The sequence below is a fragment of the Thunnus maccoyii genome, chromosome 13 (genome assembly GCF_910596095.1).
Source record: "Thunnus maccoyii chromosome 13, fThuMac1.1, whole genome shotgun sequence".
NCBI classification, from domain to species: domain Eukaryota; kingdom Metazoa; phylum Chordata; class Actinopteri; order Scombriformes; family Scombridae; genus Thunnus; species Thunnus maccoyii.
The window spans coordinates 28,562,373-28,586,236 of NC_056545.1; the positions used below are offsets into that span (position 1 = coordinate 28,562,373).

At 40.0% G+C, this 23,864-nt stretch overlaps 1 protein-coding gene across 1 annotated transcript; it reads right to left on the reverse strand.

The window, feature by feature from the left end:
- Window positions 1-9,661: 9,661 nt before the first annotated feature.
- On the reverse strand, window positions 9,662-22,863 carry exoc3l2a (exocyst complex component 3-like 2a). The gene is made up of 13 exons (XM_042432302.1): window positions 22,651-22,863; window positions 18,868-19,436; window positions 17,540-17,757; window positions 16,307-17,057; window positions 16,050-16,164; window positions 15,856-15,966; window positions 15,604-15,704; window positions 15,118-15,228; window positions 14,864-14,999; window positions 13,860-13,982; window positions 13,592-13,747; window positions 12,366-12,487; window positions 9,662-10,615 (listed from the first exon to the last, which is right to left on the reverse strand). The coding sequence occupies exons 2-13, from the start codon at window positions 19,410-19,412 to the stop codon at window positions 10,294-10,296; spliced, it is 2,811 nt and encodes a 936-aa protein (XP_042288236.1). The 5' UTR covers window positions 19,413-19,436; window positions 22,651-22,863; the 3' UTR covers window positions 9,662-10,293.
- Between the last annotated feature and the right edge of the window lie 1,001 nt (window positions 22,864-23,864).

Below are 23,864 nucleotides of genomic sequence, written 5' to 3' on the forward strand. Positions count from 1 at the left end.
AATAGTTGTTCAGGTATTTTTGTCTGGAAAAAAGTGGTGAACTGACCAACTGACAGACCAATACTGCCATCCCTCAAAATCAAGGTTCTTCACTACATTGATACAAAAACAATGATGGACTCATTTCTACTAACAACAGTGTTTCTCCACTTACCCATTCCATGCCATACACCCACATAAAAATGGTTGTCCACTCTCTGAAGTAGAAATTCAAACATGTCAGGAGCTATCAAGATCTATCTCAAGGATAATAACATTTTATTAATTGTCCACTAAGAGAGTAATGGAGGAAATGTTTAATGGTGCATCTTTCAACCCCACTTCCACTAAAACACAAGAAACTCTGATTGTGAGAGCATTTTGTGGCCTTCTTGTTTACACTGTGGCCTGTTTGGTTATCATTTGCATCAGAATGTGATACATCGAAATTCTAAGAGACAAACTAGACAGCCGTGTGCTGCAAAAACAAGGCCTAACAAAAATAGAGAGTGAAGCCATTAAAAAACAGAGGAAATGTCAAAAACTTTAATTTCATTCAAACAACCTCCACAGTAAGTATTTCAGACATGTGTTGCACTTAGAACAGGTGATTCAGAACAGGTAAACAGTCTATTGTCTATTGTAGTCTATTGTAATTGATTTTATTTTGTTTTTCATTGTGTTCTCAATGTTGTTCTAATACATTTCTTGGCCTTACGTAAAGCACTTTGAATTACCTCTGTGTTTGAAAGGTTCTAAACAAATAGAGTTGCCTTGCTTTGCCCTTTTTATTTCAGTTTCGTGATGGTCTCAGCAGTTTAGTCATGTAATGCTTCACAAAAGCCACCAGAGGGTGGCATGGTGTAGCTGTTGTCATTGTTGTCTTGACTGGTGTCGGTATTAAGAAAATAGCAATATACTTATAAATACATACTATACTATATATATATTATATCATATATTTAATACAGTATGTCATCATATACATACTTTTGCATTCATCAAGCTGGATAGATTGCTTTGTGGGGGTTATCTGGTTTCATCTAGGTAAAAGTAAGGTAAATATGCATTCTTATAAGGAATGATTCCTACCGCTGCTTGGGCAATGTATACATACTGTACATACTGACAGTATAGTGTTGTGTTATACCTCTGCTGCCCTCTAGGTTACACCTCTGAGCAACCTTTTAACACTAGATAGCCCCTGAGTTTGGCTCATCCAGGCAGGTGTCCTTCAGGTGGTGTCGTCATTCACATCAGTCAATACCTATGACTTGTTGTGTAACACAGACAGGAGAAAACATGGGGTGTTTGTACACATTGCACTGATGAGTGTGAAAAAGATGAGTAGGTTCATGTGTGAAAGGTCAAACAGACCAATTGTTAAGGGGGCAAGTCAGTGGCGCAGCGTCAGCAAGAGGGCAGAGAGGATGTAGAGTCATTAGGCTCAAACTTTAAATCTCTGCTGATGAAAGATGGACAGGGGTTCAGGGTGGGGTGACAGAGACTGCAAAGGTTTCATGCTGCATTCATAATTCTTTTGGTTGGTTGGTTCAAATCATTTGAACCAATCTGAACTGCATGAAGAATGTTGATGTTTGTATAGGTTGGTGATAATTCTCTTTTGTCTCTTTGCAGCCAGATGAAGATTAACTACAAAGAAACATGAAAATCGTCATGAATATTATTTATTACACTAAAATAATTGTTTAAAAAGGGTTGCATCAAATGTCAGTATTCAGGTCTCATGTTTCCTTTGCAAATATACTTAGTGCAAAGCTCCGAAAGTGAAGATTAAACACATTTATCAAGTGACTTAAGCGTAGGAGTAACCTTTAAGATCAACTTTCTACTGATCACATGATCAATCAAATGTATGCTCAGAGAAGAACAGCTAGTCAGAAACATGGGTTTACCCTACATCTGCCATATTCTCATTCTTTTTTTACATTTTACTCAGTGACGTGTTATTTTGCAAGAACATATGTGACTAAATTATTTTAAATGTTTTATTATTTATTAATCTCTAATATCTCCAGTAGCAAGTATCATGTGAAATTAACAAAAATTAAATATATATATATTTGTAATATATTAATATAGATTATAGGGATGAAATATTGGGAAACTGACTGATGTCAAAAATGTAGTCAAAAAGAAAGAAACCCAAAGGAAACCAAACTGGAGCGCAGGAGAAAAGTTGCTGCTGATAGACAACAAACATGAAAAACATAAAATGAGAGGAATTTAGTGTCAAATTCATAAGTGCAGACAATGTAGATATATGGAAAAAGTAACCGACAAAATCAGTACCAGCTTTCTACTTGTTTGAACCCTTAATATACGGTATTTGAAAAAAAAAGAAATCATCCTCAAGCAAATGTGTATCTGGAGATATCAGCGTCCAAGAAAGCAGCAGCTGTAAACAGTAACTACCCCATTCTATATTTCATATTGCTCCAGATAAAGCATTATTCATCATGACTAATAATATATTGTACATATTTTCCAAAATATGTCTCAGAAGGTGAGTGCTTCCCTCTGTTTTTGTACTGCAGCCGTCAAGGATCAACTTTAAGTCAAACGAAATATGATAAATATATAGTAAAAGTGAAGTAAAAGTAAAGGGTTTATACATCTAGAAGAACAATGTTATATTCCTCGGTAGCATGGCTGATACCTGTAATATGTTGCCTTATAATAAACTCTTATCTATATGCACAATGTTCAACAGTGTGTCTGTGATTTCTTCTTGTGCATTTATTTAATTATGTGTTGTTTGGTAATTAGAATTGCTGGAATGGGACACAATAGACAGACTACGCTACAGGTCAACACAACCTCGCTGTAATGTGGGAACAACACGGCCTGCAATCAAATCCTGGAGTGAATCTTTGGCCCCCTGTGGGTTTTAGAGTACGGGTCATGCTTGTGTTTACCCTTTTATTCACCTCCCTGAGAGATCAGATAAGCTCTCTTTTGGGGTCTAATGCTGTGAGTTTACTCTAAATCCTACCTCAGATTTCGGTTTCCTGCAACACCTCTTCCTGATGGGGTACAGAACACAACCTGCTTACGTAAATAAGCCGGGGGAGAAGGCACAAGGAGCCAAAGGTGAGCCCCTGTTGCCATATTTCACGAGAGGAACCATTGTTTAGCTGCAGACTTAATCCTTGCCATGCAAAGTAGTTTCCGTTCTTGCAAATGGCCTCGCCAATAAATTTGTTGTTAACAGCTGGAACAGACAACTTACCGGCAGGTAGAGGAGTTTGTGACAAAGCAAAGTGGGGGAGGCTTCTTCACGAACACCGGAGCTGCTATTAGTGGGACAAACACCTTTGTTCACTGGCAGAAACACTGGCAGACACAAATATGTTATAATTGGGGAAATATTCCAGGACATCTTCATTTGTGAGCAATAAAATTTCCTTGACTGATATTTTGATTGACTGGTTCATGCATTAATTCTTATCAAATGGTGTGTTTTTGTGATTGCTGTAGGACAGACTAAATACTGATTTAAAGTTTTTTAAAAATAAATTTTAAATAATATTTAATAACTTAGTTTGCACTTCTGTACAGAATCATCAGCCACAAGTATAAAAGCAAGGCTGAGTATATCAAAAATCAACTCCTGCATCTTTTTTTTTTTTTGAGAATGTGCAATGCCCATGCTTGCGTAGGTTACAACAACAGAAATTCCTCCCAGAGAGTAAAGGTGAGACTGGAGGCCTCTAGGACAGGCCATGGACTTCCCTCACAAATACACAGCCTTTAAGGATGTCCGCTTGTCCACCCTGTTTTCCATGAAAAGATCTGACAGCACAGTCACTCACTGTCATCCCCACTCTCCCCTCTTTTTGCCTCTCGTCTATTTTTAACCTCTTGTTTTTGTGAAGTTATTGTGAGAGCTGCAGAGAATGCAGCCCTCCGTCACCAACAAGAAGAAGCAACAAGGTCTTTCATTCCTCTTTCCGATGTGGAAAATCCTTTTTAACACTGTCGCATGTTTTTCTCTTCACTTCACGCAATGTCAGCAAACTGAGACAAAAACAAAAATGTAACAACATGTACAGTTATAATTCCACTTTGTTTTGCATGGTTTGTATTGGCAATGCCTGTATAACAGCTACAGTATTTTGGCAATGTGCTACTCATTTTCATGTAAGGTGGAACCACTGAGATGTCCAAATTTGAGGATCTGAGCTGAGGAGCACAGCCAAGGTCACCCAAGGATAACAAGGAAATACAGGTGAAGATGAACATGCTAATGAATTTAACAACCCTTTTCAGGCTCATATGAATCTTTATCTTTGTAACTGTTAGTCTAATAATTTTAGGCTCTATCCTGTAAAAAAAGCAAATTGATATTTTTCTAAAATTATAATTCACTTTAGTTGCTTCTTTTATGATCAGCACCAGCTGGAGGTCGCAGGTTATTTAGTTACTGCTGTATCATTGCTGGATTGGTGTTGATTGTGAGTGGGCTGCTGTAATAAGGCCAGGTCTGTGAGGCCAGGGGATGTGCTCGCATAAATACAGACATTCAGGACCAACAAAGCCTCCCCCTGTTTTTTTCTCACTATTATATAGACGTCAAAATAGTTTAAACAAAGGAAAACAAATAACTCCACAGGTTGGGATGTTTACAGTGTAAGTGGCATCAGGCCAGCACAGACCAGAGCAAAATATTTATATCCACGCATCCACCCAGTATGACTTTTAGCACAAATCAAACTATCAAAATTCAGAGGACTGACACCTGATGCATGCACATGTTTGTTAGAAAGATTTGTGATTATGATAATGTCAGAGTTTATTTTAGATTGTAGTCCCTGCTTTGAACAAAGGTGAACTTCCTCCACTCCTCCTGTGGCCAAGGCCTGAGAACGATGATTTAATGTGACTGTTGATAACGAAACAAACAGGTTGGCGTGTCTGCTCGGTCTGATCTCGAGATGAGTGGGCACTGGCAGGAGGGCCATGCACCTACTCATCGCTAAATAAAGATCCACTTGATGGATACACTCAGATAACATAAATCAGGATATCCCATCAGGAGTGACTAAGTGCACCATTGTTTTGGTTCAAGTGGGCAGCCATCCTGACAGACAGTGTATACTGGGCTTGGGAGAGGACAGGAGGTTCTCTCTATTGAATCTTGCCCTGATGGGTCATGTCAGAACAGGTCATTTATATGCAGTTATGCAATGTCTTGGCTGACAGGGCCACACCTCAACCACAACCACCTAGACTCAGCGAGTATGTCATATTTGACCTTTGACGAAACCGACAATCTTTTGACTGACACTCAATTTGATAATTTGATTCAATAACATCCTTTAAATTCTTTAAATATGAACCAAGACAATTCCAAAACCTGTTATTAGACTCTAAAATCTCCTTTTAAAACCATCAGAATGAGATTCTGTTCGATAGGTTAGCAGGCACTTAATGCATAAATCTGGCCATTTTTAACCTCAAATACATTTTCCACCATACCATTGAATGGTATCAACACCCTAAAAATCATCTACAAAAGCTCCCAAAACAAAATCACACTTACTCTGACAAGGAAGACCTGAAACAATGAAACATCAAACCATTGAAGGTTTACAAATTTCACTGAAGTCTTCCTGGTAACTTGTTTAATTAAAAAGCGGGCAATCAAGATGTTGGCTACTTTTGATTGATTCCTCAAGAGTCTATTGGTACTCTATGGTTCTCTGTACTATTAGCTGTAAAAGGTCAGTATCTCTACAATAAAACAACTGAGAGTCAGCACTGACCTGTGTGATAGACTGTGGTGGTAAAACAAAGTTAGGCTTTAAAGAATAGCTTGACATTTTGGGAGATACACATTCGCTTTCTTGCTAAAGAGTTGAGAGACTGTAATATACTGTATGTACGCTAACTTTGGAGGTAGAGCCAGCAGTTTGTCTTAGCTTAACATTAAGACTGGAGACAGGGGGAGACAGTTAGTTGGGTCTGTCCAAATGTAAAAAAATCCACCTACCAGCATCTCTTAAACTCATTAATTAAATCTCTAAAACAAGATTAATCTCCTACCTTCAGATACGCAGTCGGTTCATTTATTCATTTGCCAGGAACTTACAGATACCTAAACTGGCCTGGGAGACATAAACAGTGTGCAGTGAATTGGCTAGATTTTTCAGTCAAAGTTAGACCTACTTTGTTGCCACGAGTCAAAGAAGGTTGAGAGCAGGAACCATTTTGAAAATTCACCTGGTGGGGCGTTCAAGGGAGCTCTGACATCCAAGTGTTGAGAGTCTTCTCCTGAAAAACTTTGCATTCTTGTGATATGCTGATTGGACAGTTAAACCCAGACGACAAACAGCAAACGACTGTTTTAATCAACCATTAAAATGATGCTGTGTGGCGGCTGAATCTGATCAGAGTGTATCTGCATACACCGGCACATAGATTTGTCAAAGCAGTCTGTATCTGGAACAACAAGTAAGTAAAATAGATCAAATAAGTCAAATAGTTTACTGTGAAATCATTTATCTACAGTAGATTGCAACCTCCTGACAGCTGATTTTGGCTTTCTGCAAGTTAAGAAATCAATCTAAAATCTCTGGTGTAGTTTGAAAGTTGTGGGCAGCAATAAAAGAGATACTTGAAACATGCACAGCCTTGGGCTTGGTCCTTTAAAGCAGTGTGAACCAGATTTTATTGCTTGTTACAAATTGACATGAATGCTCCCACCCTCATATAGTCTGATATCAGAATATCTGAAAAACAGTGGAACTAACCGCCTCATTTAGACTAAACAAGCCCTACTTCTCAAAACTGACATGAAACAAGTGCCCCTCTCAGCCACAACACTATGTGGAGCACTGCATGAGAAGCAAACAAATAGAAAAGAGTGGAACCATGAAAAGTGCATGACAGTGTGAACAAAGACAGGGCACGGCTTGCTTCCGAAAACAAACAGCGAATACAGCCAGATGGATTTTCCATTGCAGAGCTGTGTTAATGAGAGGAAGCAAGGGAGTGCTTCCCAGGGATTGCATTGTGATACTGTGACTGTTCCACCTTCAGTAGCTTGATCGAGGGAAACCTCCAGGAGTTTGGCCCTCATTCTTACCTGACCCTCTCAGTCAGAGATGGTAATCCCCGCTTGGGATACCTGGAAAACAGCCGTCCAGCATCCGCCTTCAGCCAGCTATATGAAAGGATGTCTGATGCTCTTAGATATACATATTAGTCAGAAGCCACACTGCCAAACTTAACAATAAGTTGATGCCAACTTCACTTGATGTTCTTCCTGTTCTGTACCATGGATTCGTGGAACTTATCAAAATAAAAACAAGTGCTCGGTGCAGTCCAAGGTCAAAGATATTTGAGCTCTATTGTCGGTAACAGGTAAACAGCCTGAAGAAATATTTAAGGATGTTTGGAAGTTTGGGTTTTTTTTTTTAGGAACGAGTCCTTCCCAGAAGTGTGCATGCTGATCATATTTAGACATAAATTAAATGTGTCAATAAGAGGAAGAGGAGGAAAAGGAAGGTGCTGCAGTGAATATGTGCCGTTTAAGAGCCAGAAACATTTAATCTGTGAATGCAACAAAACAGAGAGCAGCATTGTTCCTACAATGACAGTCAAAATCATAAGTAATTTACTCACCTTTGACCAACTGGCCATCATGAATGCAAATAAATCTGGAGCAAAATAAACATTCTGTAATGCAAACTCTCAGCTAATGACATTCTGCCAATTAAAAACTTTTGATAACACTCCAACAATCATTTCAAATCTTATGTTTACTCCATTTGACAAACAGAAGTACTTATGCATGTCTATGCAATCTTGCATTGTGAATTTTGATGCATTCCAAAAAGATCAAACTCCATTAAGAGCATAAATAACTTTACTTTTTACAAATAGGATTGTAATATAATCATCAAACATCAGTAAAGTACATTCAGTCAAATATCTTGTCATTCATTGAACATTACAGGCTTCATAAATTATTCATATTGCTATTGTTATCCAAAATTCTACTTAGTGTGCTTATAATGCACCACTTCAATTATTCAAACACTTTTATACTGTGTTATACTTACTAGTCATTTCCATCAACATTGGAGGGAAACCTCTAAAACATAAAAGCTGTCAAAAGCAAGCATCAGAGAAAAACATGAATACACTATATTTATTCAACATTTAAAGTCCCTGAAAAATGTATTTTTCTTATTGTGAATTCATTTGGATGTTCACTGAGCTTCGCTCTGCAGAATGATGTATGTGCAGAGTTTATTTTCACATTCATCTGTTGTAAGGGGAAAATTTCTCTGTGCTCACCTTAAATCATGATTTAAGACATGAACATATGAGCATGATTTGTGACATCACAACTAGTTTGGAACCAATCATGCCTCAATATGCAACTTACTCAAGTGTGACGTAGAAACTTGAAGCCTCCGGTGCACATACACTGAAAATGGACTTTTCAGAAAAGTAGTAGACATCCTGTGTCCAGCAGTTCAAATTTTGAAATGAAAAACATTTACATATTGATAGATTCTGAATTTTTTTTAAATGAGGGAGAAAGAAGAGATATAAACTGAAAGTTTTAACAAGGCAATTGAACTTTTTAGTAGGAAAACCATGTCTGACGCAAATAATTATTCAAAGCATACTAGAGTATTATATGTTTTAAGGGTGAATAGCCAGATCAATCACTTTTTATTTTTTTTAATGATCAAGTAGCTGCTTGGATTTAAATTTAATATATGATTATCTAAGATTTAATTGTGAAACCCTGACAATACTAGAATATGTTTATACAGCACATGAATGCAAAATATAAACTTAATCTAAAATCTTGTTGGATCACCAAGATCAGCTGATGCTCTTTGAGTCCCCTGAGGAAGCTGTGACCAAACTTGGTAATGACAATAAGATGCCTAAAATCCTGAACAGAGTGTGTACTCCCATGATTTTCAGACACACAACTGCTGGGTTACACAACCACCAGCTGTAAAATCTCAAAAGCTGACAACACACCTTGTGAGTAATTTCTTCATTTCAAAGCAACCAGCTGGTCATTCAAATTCGGATATAGACCCTTTGCCTCTGAGGTCAGTGTGCAGAATGACCCCTGCTGTGGCAGGCTGACGTTGTTTTGAGAAGCCCACGAGCAGCTCAGACATGAAAAAGCTCCGACACTGCTGCACCTTCACTCTGAACAGCAGAGGGGAAGTTCCCTCCTAGTGCATAACGTAAACTTGGCTCCAATAAAAGCATCCGTTGGCACCTCAGTGGACAACAGGAAATCTTTGTTAATCGAAAAACATCCCGTTGTTGGCCTCGGGGTGTATGACCCCTCTTGTTGTACGGCGGCAGAGCGTCATATAGTAGCCGTGGTGGAGCCCCATATTTCAAGATCTCCGTATACTGAACAAAGCTGCCATATCCTAAAGATAAACAACCAAGGCATAAGTATGTGTGTATATGTACTGGCAGCATCGGTTCTGCGTCAGACCCTCGTCTGTTTGTCAAAGTGTGCCTTGGTATGTATTGTTTAACATAGCTGTAGACTCAGTGTCTGACGCTCCCATGTTCAAGGGTCACAACACCTAAAGTTAGAAGCGGGCAGAGTAATACAATTGTACAATAGCATATCCATTTAAGAGTTGACATAATTGAGCCAATATGCAGACAAACATTACTCCTTTATGTTTTTCACTTGAAATACAGAATACAGTTATAACCACAATGACACAATTGCTGAATCTGCTTAGTCTACCCAGTCAATGGGTCTTTATTAAGTTTCCAGCAACAGATCCATTTCATTCACAGTGAGAGATCAACACATTTCCATTCCCATACACTATATCCACACATACATATGCACTATATACCAGAGAATGGGTACGTATGGTTGGGTAAATACATGATAAACAGCAGAACATCCTAGATCATATTGCATTGCATCTGCTAGCAGTTGTTTCTGCAATGATGTGGAGGAATAATAGGCTAAAAGAGATTGAAGAAGTTACATTTTGAGAATATTTTATACCACTTGTTTACTTCTGTAGATGTGTAGATCAACATAAAACAACTACAAATCATGATGAGCTTCACATTTCCATTAAAAATGCACATCTGGAGATGGAAGGAATGTCAGTGAGCGTGTACAGTACGAGCAGTACCTGAGGTCAAGTTTCTTTAAGTGGCTGGTAGCAATATTTGGTACAATCAGTTTTTCTTGGTCAAGGTGCATGTACATCTCATCAGTGTCTTCACAGTATGTCTGTGACTACTCTCCTAACATTAACACAACAGCTAGTCTTCTCTGTGAAGTTTATTCATGTCTTCAGTGTCCTGGCTCTCAGCAGGTTGAGGTGTTGCGTTTCTGACGCTTGTCCTGCGGTTTCGCCTCGGCCGGTGCTCTGAGAACCAGTTGGTGACAGTCATGGCGAGGCGGAGGAGACCCAGGCTGATGCAGTGCACCTCTGAGGTGATGGGGATGTCGGAAAACAGGGCGTGGTCCCGACACATCAGGACACTGCTGCATTCAAAGTCTTTGACGATGTTGAGGATCTCCTGACGCTCCGCCTGCCGCATCATCCCGCGTATGTTCAGCAGGGTGGAGACGTGTTTCTTCCTGTGGAGAGGAAGGATACAGGGAGGATGAGGGGAAGGAGGGTAGACGGGTGTTAATGGGAATTAGATCTGTTTGGTGTCGTCAACAAGACTGTCATGACTTTTAGTCACATCTGTCTGAGTCACAACATCTGTTTCTGGGAAGCAACAAACATTTGGAACCACTTTCTATTAAAGCACATTTCATGTTATAATAATATAAGTCTGTAGTTCTAAGTGCTAAAGGATAAGTCCACATTTTTCAAGTTTATCTCAACACAATACTGATATGTCTATATGTACATTGTAAGGGTTATTGGTTTCTATAAATGTTCCTGCTGTCCATTCTGGAAGAAGAAATCCCTTCCTGAAGCGATTTCAGTGTAAGTGATGGAGGACAAAATAAACTGTTCTTGTTCTATGTAAAAATGCAGTTATGGGGTTTTTAGAAATTTCCTCTTTGTGTCTCCACAGACAGTGTTTTCTTGCTGAGCCACAATGAAATGATAGAAAGGATGTTGAACTAAAAAGGACTAACTTAGGAAAATACTCATTTGTTGTCTTTCACTCAGACTGCTGAGGCCTCATATTAGCTTCAGCATGAAGTGATAACTGTGTATTTTGTCCTCCATCATTTAAAGTGAAAATGCTTTAAGAAGGGATCTCTTTGTGGCCTGTACAAACAATTACAGCAACTGATAATGCCTTCAATGCACATATGGGCATGTGTGTATTGTTTTAAGGCACTTTTGGACAAATGTGAACCTCTCCTTTAATAACTCATAAATTAAAAGGTTTTTTTATAATAATACATTAAGTCTTGGCAAGTGTCAGCTATGAAGTGTCTTGTCAAGGGATTTTCTCTAAGCTGTTCTTATTAAAGGCTTATAACCGATCAACAGTAAATCAGCATTTATAAAGCCATTATTTTTAACTCATAAACCCATATAAAGAGTGCCTTAACATGGCACTGTAAAGTTCTTTTGTTTTTGTTTTTTTGTTTTTTTTTAAGTCAACAGCTGACCTTTAGATACATGTGTGATTATGGAGGAAGGGTCCATTTTGAAGGGATTGATGTGTAGGCATGTGTGGGCACAGTCACGTGTGCATGAATGAAATGCACCCAGAGAACTCAAGGAAGGCCGACAGCCTTTGTTCTCTTAAAATACCAGCAGGGGATGCCATACAGTAAACAAAGGGGTGAGTCAAGCAGTGAGTTAGCATGTCTCCAGGTCTGAACTACTATGTTTTGCTCCCCTCTTCCACACCTCTCCCTCTTTGATTCCAAGTGTGGCACCAGTCTGTCTCCTGCAGGGTGGCAGGAACAGGAAGTACTCGGCAGCAGCTTCCTGTCTGCTCCGCGGAGGGTTATGCGTCACACGCAGTCATAGGTTGCCAACAGTCACCTGAGTCTTAATCTGTGCACAAACCGCCTCAGCGGCTGGGACCCCCCCTCCCCCCGAGGCCTCTCAGCCTCAACCATTCTCAAAACAGACCCACAGTCCTCTCCAAAAATAGCAAAGTTAATGTAGATATGTTTCCGTGCTCCTTTCCTTGTTTTGATCCATTGTGTCAAAAAAAAAAAAAAAAAAAAGACATACATACTCTTACATTTTCCTTACTCTGGCTAAGTGCCAAAAACAGCACTGAGAATGTGTAGCAGTAAGCATAAAAGAATATAGGACCTTCGGGGGTACAGTACAGTGAATTTCTGTTTTTATAGACACTTCCTGGTTGCAACAGAAAGGTTCCAACATTTATTAAATCCTCACCGTATATCTGGAAACTCTTTCACCAGGACGGCAACCTCCATCTGGATGGAGGGAGTGTCTTCCAGGAGAATGATGTCAGCTAGGTGGCAGATGATGCTGTCCAACCAGGATGAGCTTGATTCCTGAAGCAGAGAGAACATATCTAATTATCATGTAACAGCAAGTACAAGTATTTATTACCATTAAGAAAACTTGATTTGACTTGATTAGTTGATCATTAAATTGGGCTTTCTTTGGTAACTAAATGGAAAGTTCACTGCACTTGTTATCGCTGCTCATCCAATTCATGCCTTCCTCTTCTTCCGACTGCGATAATTGCTCAGATTAAATGCACATTTCTAAGAAAAGGCATTACTAGCAGTCTTGTGAACAATTGAACCCTCAGAGGAAACAGAGATTAATGCCTCTAAAGGCCAAAGGCAAAACATTTAGGTGATTTACTAAGTGAATAACAAAACTCCACCTCTGTTTTTCTCAGTTCTGTTTTTCCTTCAAACACTCAGGAAAAGAAAGCAGAATTCTTTGGCTTGGCATCCACTAAAAATAACGATGTCTTTTTTAGACAGCCATTAAAACTCGCCTCCACCCCCAAGTTCCCAGTTTCCACAGACACTTCATCCCACTCCTCGGCGAAAAAGGCCATCAAGGCCATCCCAGAGCCACATCAAAGCCGGCCAGCTGACAGGAACAGGAAGTTCCTTCTGAACACAGCAGCTTCCTGTTGTCAGGCGAGGTGACGGACACTTGTTTGAACTCGCACACAGAAAAGGGGCAAATGCCACGCTGTCAGGCCCAGTTGTTTTACACCCTCTTCCCCCCTCTGGCGATTGCTAACGTAAGCCCGGTTCATCCATCTCCATCTCACTGACGGCAGCCATTTTTCAGAGCTCACTCCTGTATCAACACTGTCTGAGTTATTCCTGACCTAGGAAGTTTGAGGGTCAGGCTCCATTCACAACCACCAGACTCTGCATTCTCCGTGCCAGCTCTGCTCAGTGTTTTCAAGAATCAGCATTTTGGAATTATTTTCAATGCTTGGGGTCTCCTGAAAAGCAATTATTAGCTCTGTTTTGGATGCTTTGGATTTTGTTCTCCTTCTAGAGGCCCTAACAGCGCTTTGTCGCACATGTCCTTTGCAGGTTAAGGCAGTCTAAATGTGACCTCTTTAGTGATATTTCCTAGTTCATTTAAATAAATGTAACGTTTTGTGTGAAGACCACACTCACCAGATCCTTAAAGAGTCCTTTAAGCTGTTTGGCCTCGTCTTGTAGGCGGAAAGCCATCCTCTTCCTCATCTTGGAGGATGTGCAAATGACCCGTCCCCGCATGATGGCTCGGACGTACTCCACCAGGACCCGCCGGTGCACCTCACCCACCAGCGTCTGTGTCATTCATTAAATGAATTACTGATTTGTCACATACAACCTTCAACCAAATACTGTAGAATACTAAAACATGTTAAACACCACCTATGTTTGGTCAAACAGGTGTTACCTGATAAGGTGGAGGTTCCATCCTTCTGAACTTCTTGAAGTGTTGTTTAATGCTGGCTTCAATGGCGTCAAAGGCCTCTGTGTTGTTCAGCCATTTTCTCTTTATCAGTTTGTCAAAGAAAGGCTGGAAAAACAACAGAGCAAGTTCTGATTAAAAGAGAACAGGCCAGTGGAGGAATGTAACTAAGTACATTCACTCAACAATATAAATAGCAGTTCAAATTAGCTTGATCTCAACCAGCTACAACATTAAAATGCTGCTTATACATTTAGGCATTAATAATATGAACTGAATAATAAAATTGTAACAATAAAATACTGACTGGGATCATTCTGCTCCAAGTACTTTTACTTAAGATACTATTGGCACTTTGTGTACATTTTGCTGTAGTAATTTATGTTATAAAACTTTGAATGCAGGACTTTTACTATTATTTTCACAATGCCTCTGTTCTTTTTTAGAGTGACACTACTTTTACAACTTTTGCTTTTGTAATGGAGCATATTTACATTGTTGTAACGCTACTTTTACTTTACAGAGCACAGTAAAAAAGTCACAAAAAACATCTGACATACGTCATGGGTGTGAAAATGAGACATACAAAGGTGACTGAATATGAATTTTTTTTAGCTCACCATACAAATACATAACAACGATCCCTGCAGGTCAGTGAATTTCAAGAATATCATAGAATTATCAGAATTATTAGTGTTTCAATTCTTTGACTGTAAGGGATTTTACAAATGGGTCACTTTATGTGTATGTATACAGAATTTTCCAACTTGTTTGGAGAAATTCATTGCACTACTGTGGAAACCTGATTTAGTGTCTGTCACATTTTTGAATTAAGAATACTTGGAAGGATGGTTTTAGGTTATGGAATTTCATCAGCTTGGCCATGCAAATTCATAGGGCACAGAATCTTATATTCTGGCTGGTGGGAGTCTTGTTAAAGGAAAACAAGCTTTAAGAACTGAGATGAGACGCGCTCATGTCTTACTCACCCTGATGTGTTCAAACAGTCTGTCAGTCAGCACCCTCACAGACTGGTTGATGATCCGGTCCAGGGAGGAGTTGGCTCTCTGTGCCGACTCCTCGCTGCTTTGTGGATCACACTGCCTGCAGCGCTCCACAAAGGATCTGTAGGGTACACAGGAGATATGAAGCTGCACTTTCTGCAAATTACTGAAAACCTTTCAAAACTTTGTTAAAGATGAAAATGTTCAGTTGAAAAATGATGCTATTATTGCTTGTCTACCTGAGAGGAGGGCAGCAGTTGACCAGAGCTATGGTCCTGGAAACATATCCATCCCCTCGATCTCCAAATTCTGCCTGAGTCTCATGAAACATCTCCACTTTCCTCTGGAAACTGGACACATGAAAATTTTATGAGAACATACTCAATGCTATTGCAAACCTATGAAATAATTATAATGTCCTGTCTTGTGGAAACACTGGGCCACTGCCCCAAAAAAAATCTTCCCTGCTTTCAAGACATCGTTAAATGAAAAAATGCCAGCACCTACATTTTTTTTAATGAAGACCAACATTCCAACATCAGTATTACTCCACTTTACACCTGCTGAAGTGTATTTTAATTCTGCTAACTCAAACCAGATTTTGACTTTTCCAATTGCATTATGCTACTTAAGAAAGTGATAAAAACATCTGATGATAAATATAATTTTAAAAATTTGTTTGTGTCCCCAACTTTGCTAAATGTTTCCTTGATTTTATTCCTCACCTGTAGAGAAAGTCAGCCAATCCAATGAGACTGCAGCGAGCCACTCTTGCCCCTAGAAACTGGTTCACAGATGTAGATCTGTCCAAATCCACTTTTAGCCTCTGAAATCGTGAAAGACATGAGTGATAAGACAGCTGTATCTTTGGCTAATAAGATGATAATCATCATCAATCATCATAATCATTTAAAAAATCCCTTTAAAGTCAGTTTCCATGAGGTGTTTCATAGTGAAAATGATGTGCAACAATGTACCTGGATGACTGAACGTGCTAGGTGGGACTGATACTCCTCTATGTGCAGAGTCTGGGCCCATCGCCGCTCCTCTTCGTCCAGAACCTGAATCAGCTCTGTTGTCACCTTCTCCTGAAAAATCACAGCATAAAATAAAAATGAGACAGCTATCCAGATTTGCTAAGGAACAGCCATGCAAACATTAATTTTCTTACCCTCACGATACTCAGGCAGTCTTGTTCCAGCCTGTCCACTGTGTCTTGAGGCAGAATGGGTTCCAGTGAGGCATAGCTGATGGATGTGGCTGTGCTGATGCTGCCCAGGACATCCCTGGTAGAAAATGACAAATCATTACTAAGCTAGTTCAGTTTTCAGGTTTATAATAGAAGTTTGATATATCTTTGTTTGATTTATCTTTGTAGCTTCCAGTAAATATAGTCATTAAGGTTCACTATCTGATCTGGTACCCTACCTGTTGTAGATATTGTAGAACCAGTCCAGTAGTGAGTAGACGTCTGTGATCTGCAGTGGGCCACTGGTAATGGTCCGAAGACGTTTGGCCACAGCTCGATGGTAACTTTCCACATACACCTGGAAGGCAGCAAACTCCTCTGGGTAAATGGACACAGCATTCCTCCTCGCTGCATCCAGGTCATCCATCATCCGACTCCTCAGGCGCTCCAGGTATGAGGCCAGCTGGCCAGCTTGGGTATCCACCTGGTGTGGCAGGCTCCAGTCTGCAGCCTCTGCCACAGCCTGCCTCCACTTCATCTTCAGTCGGCGGGGACGCTGGCTGGGCTGGGTCTGGAAACCTTCTCGTTCTGGCTTGGTCTCCTCTCTGAGGGCCCAGGCAGCATCAGCATGCTCCTCCTGTTGGATCACAAGCACCACCAGTCCAAGGTTGGGACCAGCACTGGGCTGACGGAGGGACTCCCGTACTACATCCCACATCTCCTTCTGCAGGGCTTCATACAGGAGCTCCACATCTTTAGCCTTCCGCCGACTTGAGTCCAGCGTTGCATTGGAGCTGAGGGAGTCATCCAAGGATGAGCATGATAGGGGGATCATGCCAAGAGGGGTGCTGGGACAACGGGTAGGAGTAAGGGTGGGACTGGTTGGGGCCGGCATGAGAGAAAGCAGCTCACACTCTCGCTCCAGCTCCTGAATGTGTGTGTCGGCCAGAAGAAGGTCACGGTGGTTGACCAACTGCAGGATCTCCAGGACTGCGGGGAGAAAGAGGAGGAAAAAGAAGGAGGTGTTTATTTGCAATAATTTACAAAACAGTCAGAGAGAGTAGGAAAGGGTATATCTACTTTATCGTTATTGAGTAGTTGTGCGTGTGCCTGACTGACAAACTGGGTTACTTGTTGCTCATTCTGCACACTTTTCTATTCCTAGCGAGGTTCCCTGCGGAGTCTGTGAACAGTAGCTCGGTTGAACATCTATCTAGAGGAACCTGGGGTAGGAGGAAGTGTGGTCATTTCCTGATTTCACAGTCTGCTAGTGATTGAACCCAGTGACTCAGGGGTCTGGGACCTCTCAGCTTCATCAGAGAGTTGTCTAGGATTGGGAGGAAGCTTGACCAGGGAGAGCATAGTTCTCCAAAGTAAAGAGAAACTCCTCGCAAAAGACAGATTCTTCTAGATCATGTGATCACTTTTTGATTGAGGCCTGTGGTTTTTACACCTGATGTTTCTTTGATTACCTGAGAGGGGCTCTCTGGTTTTGACCTCTGGCTCCTCCTCCACTGTTTCCTCTTCAGCCTCCTGGGAGGCCTTGTCTGACATGGATTCCCTCTTCAGTTTGCCCAGACTGACCATCCTGAGGAAGGAGGGCCGTCTGGAAGCCACCGCCTCGCTGTCTGCACTCAGGTCCCCGCAGGGCAGGCTTTCTCTGCGCTCCTCCTTACGTCGACCTGTAAAGCTACACAGCATCCACAGCAGCAACAAAAAACACGTGTGACTAACGCTGAAATGAGCTTGAATAAGAGGATACACTATGTCACTGCATGACTTGCATAGGAATGTGTGATTAGGAACTAGGTCTAGTATGGTCTAGACCTGCTCTATGTGAAAAGTGCCCTGAGATGACATTTGTTGTGATTTGGCGCTATATAAATAAATTGAATTGAATTAAAATTATGAGAACTGAGGTTTGTATTGTACAGTACAGCCCAGCAGCAACTATGTTTGGAATGCCACATATTCACACATCTGCTAAACTGTGCTGCTGCTGAGCATGAAGGACTGCCTCAGTTAAAAATAGTCCCATTCAGTAAGCACAGCAAGTACACAACATGTCACTGAAAAACAAAAGAAGTTCCGTAGATCAACAACCTCTATAGCATATTGCATAACTCCTCAGGAAATAAGCACACTATATGCCATGAGCTATTCTGTTAATAACCAGCAAACGTAACAAAGGATTTTCAGTTTTTCACCCTCTCCTCTGGGACTCAGGACATCAGAGGCTAATTACGTCACACAGAACTCAGCTGTTCAAAAAGGCCTTAACTTTCTGATTTGTATAATAGCTTTTCTGTGAAAGAGCTATTACTGTATTGTTCAACATATTTCTTGTATGAGATCATTTTGATTTTGTTTGATTTCTGTTTATTTTCCAGATAACTGCTGGCTGTTGATTCCTCAAATGTGTTGATATAAGTACCAATACGAAGGACTTAATTTTGTCTTTATTTCTTATTCCACCATTTTATTTTACTTCAGTGGAAGAATGGATGGGTGAATTGTAGCAGAGCCCTTAAGAGCCTTTTATTACAGCACTGTGACTCTATGTAGAACCTTTATGGTGCTATAAAAATGTTAAAAAGTATTTCCCTTTTTCCCTTTTTAATCTTAAAAGAATCAAGTGGTTCATTGGATTTATACACTTTATACTGTATGGTGACACTGTCATTATCAAAGAACCTTTGAAGAATTTTAAGTATGTCATACACAATTGTAACATAAAAGTAACACACAACAGCCAAAATCATCTAAGATTTGAACTCTTCTTCCTCCCACCCCTCCTCACCGGAGCAGAGTCATAATTCCTTCGGAGCTCCTGCGTAGTCCTTTCTTTTTCTCCCTCTCTGGTGGGAGTGTGTTTGAGTCTCCAGGGGTATAGTGGGGGGAGTTGTTCCCCCATACGTTGCGTCCAGATATGCGGAGCCCCTTCCCCAGTTTTCCGAGGGTTTTTAGGGGCGACACTCCACAGATCCGCTCCAGGGTCCCCCTGAGAGGCCTTCCTTTAGGGTTCCCCGCCCCGTGCCTCTCTGCATTCACCTCGTTTTCCTCCTCTTCTCCATCACGGGAGGACCTGAGCTGGAGGTTACCCCTGACATCCCCCATGATAAGACCCATGTCACCTCCATTCCTCTCATCCTCATCCAGGTCCACATCCTCGAAGGGGTTCAGGTTCTTGTTCAGATCTTTCAGGTCCTTCAGTTCATTCAGATCATTGAGATCATTCAAGTCCTTCAGGTCCAAGTCCAGCCTGGGCAGGATCAGTTCACCGTTCACTCTGGGGAACTCGTGACAGCTCTTGGACCTTCCTGGGAGCTTCTTCAGAATGGGCATTGTTGCACTTGAGATTTTAACAAACTGCAAAACAACAACAATGTGTAAGATTTAGTCAAAAAAGTGTCAAATATATGAGTATCTGATGATCAACATAACTTCAGAAGGAATGGCTCTCTTTAATATTTACTCATCTAAATTTGGGGTAAAACACCTCCCATAGGAACCTGGTACAGCAACACTGATACCATAGAGTATAAATAACCAGAATCTCTCTTCGAATATTTTGCCAAATACTTCTTAAATTCTTATACAAAGGACATGACTATGTTCTTTACACAGAAAATGAAATTGTGTGACTAAAAATTTGACAAAAATTGGAAGCAATGTGGGAAGTTTATATAACTGGAATCAAAAACATCCTTTCACACGCTGGTTATGTAATGCACTTCATGAAGCAAATAGGAAATTTGTATTCAAAATATGGCGGTGTTTACACGTGCTGAACTACAATCTTACATAAATATTATACCATTCAGAAGCAAATGATTATGTCTACTAGGGCTAGAAAGGTTGACTGGCAGCTTGTACATTATTACCAACATATGAGTGGCAGGAGATTTATATAACTGTGAAGGAACACTTTTATACAGTTTTCTGATTCAATCATCCAACAATTTGAATGATAACATAATGATTTACTGTAAGATAGAGGCAAAATCATCTGGTACTTGGGTCCTTGGTTGAATTGCACTGATTCTAACTGTTCCAACTTAGAGTTTATTTTTCTTTCTCCTGCTACAGATTTGGGAGATTTAAAAATAGTGATATAATAAAGAAAAAATAAAGATTTAATCGAAATTCTAAACTAACTTCTAATTGTTTAGCCAAAAAGAACAAAAAAACACAGGGTATTTGTCTTGTCCCTTCAGATATAATGGCAGAGATCTGGCTGATTTTGGTCTTTCTTTTCAAAGAGTATCTCTACTGTATCTCAAGAGGTTCACAGGTTAAATAAAGTTGCCATAATGTTTGCTTGTTGCAATGTTGATTTATAAATCTCAGGGGCACCTGTCAATATCACCCTGTTGTTTCCAGTATACTGTAATGATATTAAGTTATATTAAAATGTTATGTTGTTACACTATCAACTCAATGTTTGACCTGTAACACTAAGTTTACACTCTCTTACATACAGTATATAGTATCAGGAGGGAGTTGGTTCATATTTTGTTTTACACGTCAGGAAGTAGCGCTCTGCTCTTGATTTGAGTCTGCCATACAACTTAAAGGATAGGTTCACATTTTTATAGTCTAAAACAACACTTACATGCCCACATGTACATTTCATTTAATTAATTTTTGGTCACTGTAATCATTGTTCTCATTAGTACCATCCAGGAAAGAGATCATATCCTAATGCAATTCCAATATAAGAGATCAGGGACATCCACAATTCTGTGTAAAAATGCATTCTGAAGTTCAGCTGAAGCTAATATGAGACTTCATATGAGTTTTAGTAGGCTACAAAAATCCCTCTTTGTGTTACTGCCCCCCCACTGCAGCTCAGCAAACAGTCTGACAAAGAGGGAATTTCATACTAAAAGATTGTAACTTTGGATGATAGCCAATTTCTTTGTCAAACTCAGACGGCTGAAGCCTCATATTAGCTTCAGTTTTATCTTAGAAGGCATTTTTACATATACTGTAACGAGGACTGTGGACTTTGTCTTACATTCGAATGACTTTAGGAAGGGATCTCTTCACAGTCAGTATGAACAGCAGGAACAATTACAGCGAACAAAAACTGTTTTGATGTACAAGCATGTGAGTATTGTTTTAAGACAAACTTGAAAAAAATGTGTACTCATCCTGTAACATTCATATTTGACATTTGTGGTCTTAGTCATCACAAAATGGAGAATTTAAGCATTTTATAAGAAAAGCTTAATTTAAAAAAACTTTACCTGTATATTATCCAAAGATTCGTTTCAACTCTGAATAAATGGCCACCTTCCTAATATTGAACTTGTACAATCCATATCCATTGTTTTTGCCCATGACAGGGTTGTGCAAGTCTCTCAGCAGTGTAGTTATATACGCACACCTGGAAGCTTCCTTGTATAAGCACAGTCTTCTGCTGTTACCACTGAACAGCTTCGCTTTAGTTCTGGATAACTCTGGTTAACTGTCTTGTTCAGGGGCCAATTTTTTTAGTGGAACATTGGATTTAAAATGACTGACTGACACCATGGTACTAAGTATTGGCATTTGAATCATTTAGTTACTATGTGGAGAGTTACATATGAAAATGGTATGGATCATCAGTATACGCAGGTACACAGTATTAATCATAAAAGCAGATCTTTTTTAAAAGAACTCTAATGTGAAGTTTATAAAGTCATGCCACTGCCATTTCTGCTCGTTTGGTGATAGCAGTGCCTCCCGCTTGATTGTGGTTTCTTTGTTAATACTCGAGTTTGCTTGTAGCATTAGATGAGCAAACTTTCCAAAACTGGACATGAGCAGTACTGCATTATATGTAAAAATGATCAGATATTGTATGAGGCATCTACATGAGATTTCTTACAGATCTCTTAATGTGCTTGCATTTTTAACCAGCTTTCATGCAGATTTTGCAGCATGCAGGTGTTACTTTTTTTCTGTTTGAACTTTCTCTTCAAACATTGTCTGTGGTGCTGAAACAATTGAACACCTCTTTTCACTGTTTATCAGACTCTCTCAAGAGTAGAGGACAGGAAAACACCAGCAAATGGCTGTAAAGGACTTTACGACCCCTCTCTAAAGCAGAACATTTTCTGGAGAGAACAATAGGTTATATGAAGAAAGCAGACACAGTCTAATAGAGTCTTCATCACTATACAACAGTTCAAACTATTCAGCCCTCATTGGGATCAAATATAATATTTTATAGTTATAAAATATAACACACATATGTGTTATTGTGATGTTCTCGATTAATTACTGATCAATCACTGAACAACTCAAACAGCAGGTTTTCCAAATTCTATCAGTGACAATAACTATTTTCACAATTATTTGACGGAACACAACAAAAGGCTATAAGCACCAAATTCTGCATATATGCCTAAAATAGAGTACTGGAAAACAATGTACAAATACAATAACTTCAGCAGTGAAACACAGTCAATTGAACACCGATATTAAACATTAGGATAACCGCAGCAAGTATGAATGACTATTTCCACAGTGGACACAAATGATAAGTAAAGCATCCACATCCAAAAAGTCTCTGAATGCAGATAATGCCACCTACCTGATGAGATTTCCTTGCAGTGTTTCAGTACAATGTCATCCTGGAGTGTGCTGGCTGTGCGGGCTGCCAGGCTGTGGAGTGTGTGCATGTGTGTGTGTGACTGATGAATGTGAGAGTGTGTCCGAAAGTACTCGGTGACTCAAGAGAGCAATGTGGCTGCCTGTGGTTTCCTGACGGGCTCTATTGTGGTGGAAGGTGATATGTTTTCCTGAGGAAAGGCCCGTCCCGTCCTTTCTCCCCCTCCTACGCCACTGACCCTCCACCCCCCCTCCATCCCCCACACCCGCACCCTTGGGACCCTTCTAATTACACTAATTGCATTAACTGTACAGTGAAGTAGGATAGAGTTGGACAGAGCATTCCCCTGCAGTGTTTTGTGTTTTTATCAGCTCTCAACACTCTGTGTGTTGCGTATGTGTATTACATACTCTGACTGATTTCTGTCAGAAGTAGAATATGAACTATGAGGATGATTCAGGGTCTGTGGCCTTGAGTCCAAATTCCATTCATACACCAGCAGCAGTGTGTTTTCCCTCAGCAGAAGAGTTTAAGTGGACTGATCTAAGCTAAAATGACAATCAACACTGGTGCTATATTGTCTTTGCTTTACTGCAGAGCTTCAAGGTCACTGTAGCCATGGCACAAAAAAAAGAAAATGTTGCACAATGAAAAGAGGAGAAAAATAAAACAGCTGAGGGAAATATGAGAGTGGTGTGAATGCAGATTTGCAGTGATATGTACTGTGCAACTTTAAAAAAAAACAAAAAACAAAATAAAAAACAAAGCAATGCAACATGACAACAAGGTAAGACCAGGGTAAGACACCTCATGGTTAAATATTTCCCAGACATTCCTGTATTCACTGTGGCCCCCTGCTGCCACCTAGTGTGCAGTCTGGTTTTGGAAAAGAGTGTCCCACACTGGTACACCTGACTCTTCAGACACAACCACAATAGAATTGACTTGCAGCAATTAATCAGATCATTCATTAATTATCTCATCATGTGTTGTGTGTCTCACTCAGTCACTCTGTGCTTTTGTAAATTCCTCCGTCCTCAGCTCCACCCAAACCTGCTAAACCTGTACTCCAACATGATCTTTATCAGTATGTTATGCTGACATTTCTCCACACTAAAAAGTGTACTTGAGACTTGGTATCTACAACACATATACATAGATATACATTATCAGTTTATTAGGTACACCAGTAAAAT

Coding starts and splice junctions, on each gene's coding strand:
- exoc3l2a (XM_042432302.1), bottom strand. CDS start 19,412: ATGCCCATTCTGAAGAAGCTCCCAGGAAGGTCCAAGAGCTGTCACGAG. Junction 15,705..15,855: donor TAGCACGTTCAGTCATCCAG/GTACATTGTTGC, acceptor TCACGATTTCAG/AGGCTAAAAGTGGATTTGGA. Junction 15,000..15,117: donor AACTGCTGCCCTCCTCTCAG/GTAGACAAGCAA, acceptor TGTACCCTACAG/ATCCTTTGTGGAGCGCTGCA.